General features: G+C 44.7%; 1 protein-coding gene across 8 annotated transcripts in view; it reads left to right on the top strand.

The window, feature by feature from the left end:
- The window catches only part of LOC133956450 (extracellular sulfatase Sulf-2-like), a 39,418-nt gene extending 31,089 nt beyond the window's left edge, over window positions 1-8,329 (top strand). For 4 of the 8 annotated variants that reach the window (XM_062391488.1, XM_062391487.1, XM_062391489.1 and 1 more), the window contains 17 exons: window positions 207-357; window positions 645-744; window positions 1,015-1,090; window positions 1,706-1,834; window positions 3,094-3,150; window positions 3,238-3,367; window positions 4,533-4,791; window positions 5,284-5,458; window positions 5,644-5,740; window positions 5,826-5,920; window positions 6,016-6,075; window positions 6,235-6,404; window positions 6,563-6,705; window positions 6,832-6,955; window positions 7,085-7,121; window positions 7,286-7,342; window positions 7,943-8,329. In XM_062391488.1, the coding sequence (XP_062247472.1) occupies window positions 207-357; window positions 645-744; window positions 1,015-1,090; window positions 1,706-1,834; window positions 3,094-3,150; window positions 3,238-3,367; window positions 4,533-4,791; window positions 5,284-5,458; window positions 5,644-5,740; window positions 5,826-5,920; window positions 6,016-6,075; window positions 6,235-6,404; window positions 6,563-6,705; window positions 6,832-6,955; window positions 7,085-7,121; window positions 7,286-7,342; window positions 7,943-7,973 (1,891 nt within the window). In that variant the 3' untranslated portion in view covers window positions 7,974-8,329. The remainder of the gene's footprint in view (window positions 1-206; window positions 358-644; window positions 745-1,014; window positions 1,091-1,705; window positions 1,835-3,093; window positions 3,151-3,237; window positions 3,368-4,532; window positions 4,792-5,283; window positions 5,459-5,643; window positions 5,741-5,825; window positions 5,921-6,015; window positions 6,076-6,234; window positions 6,405-6,562; window positions 6,706-6,831; window positions 6,956-7,084; window positions 7,122-7,285; window positions 7,343-7,942) is intronic. The other 4 variants (XM_062391491.1, XM_062391493.1, XM_062391494.1 and 1 more) reach the window with 4 other exon arrangements.
- Window positions 8,330-8,553: the final 224 nt, after the last annotated feature.

The following is an 8,553-nucleotide window of genomic DNA, read 5'->3' as shown; positions in this document are numbered from 1 at the left end:
GAGGAGATGTTTTAGGGTCGGCTAAGTTTTGGATTAAGTTATCATTCAGGTAATCTTAGGTTTAACTTCACGTGAAGAACGCAGATGAAGGACAAACTGAACACTCGGTTCTGTTCTTCACAGATTTCTGACGATAATGAAACAAACTTTTCAGAATCGTTTGCTGACCTTTGTCCTCGTGTCTCTGTCCTCCCTCGTTTCTCCAGAACTCCCAGTTATAACTACGCTCCGAACCAGGACAAGCACTGGATCATGCGTTACACTGGGGCCATGAAGCCGATCCACATGGAGTTCACCAACATGCTGCAGAGGAAACGACTGCAGACGCTTCTGTCTGTGGACGACAGCATGGAGAAGGTACAGAGACACAAAGACACACACACACACACAAACACAGACACACAGGCTGCCTCTGGGGTCTGTTGGAAAGTCCGTCCATCCGTCCCTTTCATGTGAACTCATTATCTTGGGAACGCCTCGAGGACATTTTGTTAAATTTGGTACAAACGTGATCTCAAGTCCTGCTTTAGGGAATTTCATCAAAGATTAACTCATTCGATTTAAGAGGTCAAAGGTCAAAAGTCACATGTTTGTAGTTTCTCTCACAGCAGAAGTTGAAGTGTCTCTTCATGTTGTGTCCTCAGCTGTACAACATGCTGGTGGAGACGGGGGAGCTGGAGAACACGTACATCATCTACACGTCGGATCACGGCTACCACATCGGACAGTTCGGCCTCGTCAAAGGTGAGAAACTGAAAAGAGTAGATGAAGAGAAGAAGAATCACGAACGTCTCAGAGCAGGAAACAGTCATCACAAGTTTCACATTAAAAGAGAATCATCAAACGTGTGTTTTATTTTTCGAACTCATTTCATGTGACGGGGAAAATGATTTGTGTCATTATATATCATATACATATTAAATGTCACATTATTAGAGCTGTGTGTGAACAGACATCCTGTGATTGGTTAAGAGTGATAGTTAATCGTGCTTCACTTCCTGTGTGTGTCCGCAGGTAAATCCATGCCGTACGAGTTTGACATCAGAGTCCCGTTCTTCATCAGAGGACCGAACGTGGAGCAAGGCAGCATGTGAGCGTGCACACACACACATATACAAACACACACACACACAAACACACACACACACACACACACACCCACACCCACACACACACACACACACACACACACAGCACTGTGTTTATTTGTGGTAAAGTAGATTAGCAGAGTCGGAGCTGTTCCACGAGTGGATCATGAGTTCATGAGGAAACAGTTTTTCCTTCTCAACATCAATATACAAGATATTTAACACCTGCTTTTCACAATAAAGGTTGTTACAAAACAACACCTGTGCCACAAATATGAATTCATCACCTGACATTGATTCATTTTACTTTAACACAATAATTCACTTTAAACTGTTCTCTACAAACATTACATGTGATTTTAATATGATTTAACTCTTTGTCACCCCTCAACACCAGCGACACCTAGTGGCCAGAGGCGTAATGTTTTACATCTGTCTGTCGCTTTCTGAAGGGAGTTTATCAAACTTGACACAAATTGATATATATATATATATATATATACATATGTATGTATATAGAAGCTGATAAAACTTTATCAACAGGAAGTATATGTTCTATTGTTTATCTATTTGTGTGTGTGTGTGTGTGTGTGTGTGTGTGTGTGTGTGTGTGTCAGTAACCCTCACATGGTGCTGAACATTGATCTCGCTCCGACCATCCTGGACATCGCCGGCCTCGACACTCCTCCGGACATGGACGGGAAGTCGATACTGTCTCTACTGGACACTGACAAACCTGCCAACAGGTACACACACACACACACACACACACACACACACACACACACACACACACACACACACACACAAACACACACACACACACATTAATTCATACTCACACACAAATAAAAAGCGTGGAATCCAGTGCAGGGAGAGGCAGGTTTATTTATAAATCATCACTGAGACACAAGGTAAATTATTCATTAGTAATAAGACATTCAAAATCATTAAAATTGTATTGAACAGACAATTAACACAAGGTGTATGAAGTGCACAGTAGATGGAGCAATAAAAGAAGTCAGTAGAATAAAAACAAGATAATTTAAGTATAAATAAAAGAATCAAAGGAGGATACGTCTTCGATGCAGTAAACCACAGTAAAGTCAAACGGCGGCTGAAGCTCTCGGCGAGCGACCATCACCCCCCCCGACAGGAAGCACCAGCCTCAGCCTCAGAAACCAGGAGCTGATTTGTTTCCTCCTCGACACAGTGACAGGGATAAGCAGCTTGTTGAAGGTCAGAGACTCGGTGAACAGGAACTTCACCAGGATGTAAATCACAGACGTCTCTCAGCTGTAACAACCTCATTTAAACACCTGGGGGCGCCGCCCGACCCGAACACACAGAGCCATCTGCTCCGCCTGAAGGGAAACACATGAATATTTATTATGATCAGAGAAGAGGCGAAGGTGAAGCTGAAGGTCAGAACCAGATAACCATGAGACGAGATGTCAAAATAAGAGTCTTCACACCAGACCGCTGTCAAAGTAAAAGTCTTTATTCTTAATGAAAGACAGAGATGTGTTATATAGAAAAGTTGCGATCCAGACTTGTCTTCTTGCCTCAGTGCCGACTTTCACTAAACAATTGGATTGGTTGGTGGGAGGTCAAAGGTCAAGGTCTATGTGACCTTGTGAAAAAAATATCTCAGAAAATCTGAGCAGTCGTCACCTGGACTCATGAAACTGAACCAGTTGATTTGAAATGAAAAAAGAAAAAGTCCTGCAGTCGTTTCCAACGTGGTGAAAAGCTGCTTCCTCTGCAGCAGGAGACAAATGTTCCTGAAGAGTTCAAAACAGGCGTTTCACGAGGAAATACATCTATATCTATATCTATATATATATCTACATCTATATCTATATCTATATCTGTATCTATATCTATACCTATAAAGACATATCTAAAGATGTAGATATAAATGAAGGCATGTGACAGAGAGATGAGCCACAACCACAAATAAACTTTGATAAACATTGTTAAACGACTTCTTCTACTTCTCCAGGTTTCAATTGAACAAAAAGACGAAGGTGTGGAGAGATTCATTCCTGGTGGAGAGAGGGTAAATATCAGTAAATGAAGACGACCAGCGTCTGCATATAAACACGATCACTGACTCTTTATGAATCATATTCTGCTCCGTTAACAGGAAGCTGCTCCACCAGCGAGTGGAGGGAAAGGAAGTGACCCAGGAGGAGAACTTCCTGCCCAAACACCAGCGAGTCAAAGATCTGTGTCAGAGAGCCGAGTACCAGACGCCCTGTCAGCAGAGTGGACAGGTTACACAAGAAATACTTTATTACTACTACTCGAGTACTACTACTTCTGATCATATTACTTTACTCCTTCTGATCGTATTTCTTCCTTTTAGTATGAATCTTATGACTTTACTCTCAATTTAAATTGTAACTTCAGTTACTTTTCTTTAGATTACTTCCTTGACTGATCTTTTGAATCCAGATCCAATTTAAATCCTGAACTTGTTTCTAATCACGTTATTCTCCTCAATCACGATTTACTTAAAGAGACATCGATTTCGTGTTAGTAGCGAGTGAGCGCAGCTGAACGAGGAGTTTCCTGTTGCTGCTGAACGATCCTCATGAAGAGCTTCTCTGGAAGAACTGTAGGAAAACTGTGGTGATGATAAACAGAAGGAGCCTTAAAGGAAACAGAGCAGAGGATCAGAGGCTTCTGTCTGAGAGATGAGATCCAGATGTGAGCCCACAGATTCAGGAACAGTAATGATGACGAGGAGGAGACATTCACCGAACTGTGTGTGTGTACGTGTATATGTGTGTGTGTGTTGCTATATTTGTTATGCTTGCTCGAGGTTAATTGCAATTGTCAAAGAATCCCTTTAGGCAGTTGATTAGTCTCTTAATGACGGTGTCTGTCGGCTGCTGGATGGGTCTGATAAACAGCCTGTAGAGAAGTGTGTCTGTGTGTGTGTGAGTGTGTGTGTTTGTCTCTGTGTGTGATTAACGAGCCAGACGTTTGTCTCTCTGTAATAACTGTGGGCAACAGAAACTCATTCAGCTCCTGTTAATGAACAACTGCAGGGCGACAACAGCCCAGAGTCTTCAGTACGTTCAGGATGAATTTGTTACGTTGGCGTGGTTGTTGAGCAACTCATCCACTAGAGGGCAGCACTGACTCCAGACTTCTGACAACAACAAACATGGCGGAGGTGTCGGTGGTTGTGATAAAGAGGAACAGAGCAGTTTGTCTGTGACGTCATTAAAGACATGGCGACATGTGGGCGGGGAAATCTTTGTTGAAGTTTTTGTCACTGCTCTGTTTTGTTTGTTTCATCTTTCTTACGGAGAAGCTCTGTTTACGTATATGTATCTACAACACTAAGCCTAAATGAGCCCTTAGACGTTAATTAGCCTGATAATGATTGTGTGTGTGTGTGTGTTTGTGTGTGTGTGTGTGTGTGTGTAGAAGTGGCAGTGTGTGGAGGACGCTACGGGTAAACTACGACTCTTCAAGTGTAAGAGCGAAGGGGGAGGAGCAAAGAGCTTCCAGAGGGGTGTGACTGATCATCAGCGGCCAATCAGCATCAAGTCTCAGCTCTACCATCGCAACTCAGAAGCTTGTGACTGTGACTTCAGTGACCTTCGACCTCTGAACCAGCGACCCCTGAACCCACGACCCTCCATCATGAGGCCGTTCAACAACAAACCATTCTTCTCCAAGAAAAGTGAGTGTAAACGTTGTTATAATGAAAAACAATAAGAGATAATTAAAGATGTTAAGATGTTAACAAAAAATGGAATGATTATTATTAGTATTATTATTATTATTATTACTACAACAATAAGTTGTATGTTGTATAGTGTAAGTGTGTCAACCAGTGATTTCATGGTGTGATGCTGCCCTCTAGTGTCTGATGCCAGAACTGCATCATCTCTGTGATTGAAAAGAAGAGAAACTGTTTGTTAATGTAAGGAAAATAAAATTAAGGTAATTTTTTAAACTGGTAATTAGAACTTTAATAACAAATTAAAAAATTTAGATGATTAAAAAAAGCTGCGATGACTTTTGGAAATGTGTGTGTCTTTAAAACTCTGCAGGAGAAGATCAGAGAGCTTTCAATGGATTATAAATGACTGTGTGTGTGTGTGTGTGTGTGTGTGTGTGTGTGTGTGTGTATGTGTGTGTGTGTGTGTGTGTGTGTGTGTGTACGTCTCAGAGTTCAAAGCCCTGAAGAGTTACTCCAGGAACCGTTACACTCGATCCATTTCCATGATGAACAATTACCCTGTGAACCAGAGTCTGGTGGGCGGGGCCGACGAGGACGAGTCCAGCGGAATGGGAGGAGCCCCCGATGCTTTGGTCCCGCCCAACTCCATCAAAGTCACGCAAAGGTGAGTTTGTACGTTGAAATCGATTTTAAAGTGAAGATTGAGTTCAGATCTGGACTGTGAAGTCGTAGCAGATCATTAAAGTTCATGTTGTCTTGTGTGAGTCTGTGTGAGTCTGTGTGACGTCACCTGATGTGAAACTGATGTTTGAATCGTGTGGGTTTCATGTTCCCGTGGTTTCCCTGCAGATGTTTGATTCTGTCCAACGCCTCAGTGAAGTGTGACACCGGAGTCTATCAGTCGCTTCAGGCCTGGAAGGATCACAAGCTGCACATCGACCACGAGGTAACACAACTCACACAACTCCTTTCAGTGAACACAAAGCAGTGACCAGTGGACGTTTTAAAACTTCTTTCTCTCTCTCTCTCAGATTGAGACCCTGCAGACGAAGATAAAGAACCTCAGAGAGGTCAGAGGTCACTTGAAGAAGGCCCGCCCCCTGGAGTGTGACTGTAATAAATACTTGTGAGTGAAATGACACACCCACACCACACAGTGTGACAGCGACATGTACACACAGACACCAGAGACACACTCTGTGATGTTTGTATGATTTTCAGGTTTAAATCCAAACTGAAGAACAAGCTGAGGTTCCGGGGCGGCGGCGTTCACCCGTTCAGGTGAGACCGAGACGTCAGCTGACCAGATGATTGACAGGCCTCAGCGTGACGGACCTGCTGACCCGTCAATAAGGACCGAAAACTAAATGTGATTCTTAAGAAGCTGATCATCTGTGTGTGTGTGTGTGTGTGTGTGTGTGTGTGTGTGTGTGTGTGCAGGAAGGGCGGGGGTCGGGACAAGAAGGCGTGGCTTCTGAAGGAGCAGAAGAGGAGGAAGAAGATGAGGAAAATTATCAAGAGGATCAAGAACAACGACACGTGTTCGATGCCCGGACTCACGTGCTTCACACATGACGACCAGCACTGGCACACTGCCCCCTACTGGACACGTACGAACGACACACACACACACACACACACACACATACATATACACAAACATTGCACATAGCAAACCAATTATTCGTAGTAATAAAACATTGAATGAGCTTTTTTTGTTGGTGTGTGTGTGTTTGTGTGTGTCTGTGTGTGTGTGTGTGTGTTGCAGTGGGTTCTTTCTGTGCATGCACCAGCGCCAACAACAACACTTACTGGTGTCTGAGGACCATCAACGAGACGCACAACTTCCTGTTCTGTGAGTTTGCCACCGGCTTCCTGGAGTATTTCGACCTCAACATAGACCCATACCAGGTACACACACACACACACACAGTAACACACGCGCACACACAGACATTTCTGCAAACTGAAAATGGACACTCACTCACTCTCTCTCTCTCTCTCTCTCTCTCTCTCTCTCTCTCTCTCTCCCTCCAGCTGATCAACGCCGTCAGCTCTTTAGATCGGACGGTTCTCAACCGGCTCCACGTTCAGCTGATGGAACTCAGAGGCTGCAAGGGACACAAGCAGTGTAATCCACGCACACGCTCAGTGGAGCTGGGTACGACACACACACACACACACACACACACACACACAAACACACACACATTCAAACACTGATTCGACTTAAATAGACAATCTATCACAAGTGGCCTCTGCTCACTAACCAATCACTTTGTTTCCTCAGCAGAAGGACGGGAACATGGCAGCTTCGATGACTACAGGTACACACACAAACACAAACACACACACACACAGGTACACACACACTGTTTTCCTGCTCTGAGCGCTGCTTGATTTCCTGATGGAGCTGAAGGCTGCAGGTCGTGGAGTTGTGAACGATTGTGAGCGTGTGTGTGTAACACAGTGTGTGTGTCTGTTGCATCAGGGTGTTTGAGAGAAGGAAGTGGCCGAGAGTCAAGAAGCCTTCATCATCTCGAACCCTGTGAGTCGTCCTCTCGTCCTCTCGTCCTCTCGTCCTCTTGCTGCTGTGACGCTGCGTCTGTTTGAACCTTGAATCCAACTTTTTCTGTGTAACTTGAACCAGGTCATGTGATCATAACCTGGTTCCAGCTGATGTAACCCACTCGTTTACAGTTTCCTCTGTTCAATAACTTTTAACCTGAACCTGAACCAGAACCAGAACCTGAACCTGAACCTGAACCTGAACCTGAACCTGAATTCAGTCACAAACCGCGACACTGTCACTTTACATCTGGGTCTTGTGTGTCCACCATGGACTGTAAATAAAGATGGACGACATGACAGTTCCCAAAAGTGAAGCCATCTGTTCCAATTGTCTCCGTCCGTGAGTTGTGTGTTCGAGTGTGTTCAGGTTGTTCAATGAATCAGGTTCAGTTTCTGTTTGTGAGTTCTTCTTCCTGCATGTTCCTTTGTTTCTCTTTCAACTTCTGTAACACACTGAGTACTGACACACACTCATTCCTATCAACAAACGTTAACTCCTGTATGTGTGTTTGTGTGTGTGTGTGTGTGTATGTGTGTGTGTGTCTGTGTGTGTGTCTTTGCATGTGTGCGTCCCCAGTGGTCCGATCTGGGACGGATGGAAGGGTTAAGAGCCTCCTGATTGGTTGGAGCAGGCTCCCTGGCCCCGCCTGCAGCAACCTGAGGGACCTCAACCAATCAGCTTCTGCCATTTCTGTGACATCGCTAGGCCCTCCCACCCTGATGCTCAGGGAGACGCGACAACGCACCTCTTCATCAGCTGCTGCTCCTCATCCTGCTCAGCCCCCCCCCCCCCACCCCTATGCCCCACCCCAACCCCCAATCCCCCACCTCTGCTCTGAGGAGGATGATGAGGAGGATGAGAAGCAGAGGCCAATAAAGTTGTAACAAATAGAAACAGAACAAACACTCCTCCTCCTCCTCCTCCTCCTCCTCCTCCTCCTCCTCCTCCTCCTCCTCCTCCTCCTCCTCCTCCTCCTCCTCCTCCTCTTCAGGGGACCTCCCGGCGGCCATATTTGTTTGACATGTTCATATTTAGTCTCTAACAGCGTGTAAAGACGATGAAGGACCAGTTCGTCCTGTTTTTGTTGTGAAACTCCGACGGAGACAGAAGCAGACAAACGTCCAACACTGTGACATCACCGCCATGTAAATGTGATGTCATTTCTTCTTTTTCTTTATTCTTCCATT

Source organism: Platichthys flesus, chromosome 7 (genome assembly GCF_949316205.1).
Source record: "Platichthys flesus chromosome 7, fPlaFle2.1, whole genome shotgun sequence".
NCBI classification, from domain to species: domain Eukaryota; kingdom Metazoa; phylum Chordata; class Actinopteri; order Pleuronectiformes; family Pleuronectidae; genus Platichthys; species Platichthys flesus.
Note: the sequence above shows the minus strand (reverse complement) of the source record. Positions and strands in the feature narration are given on the sequence as shown.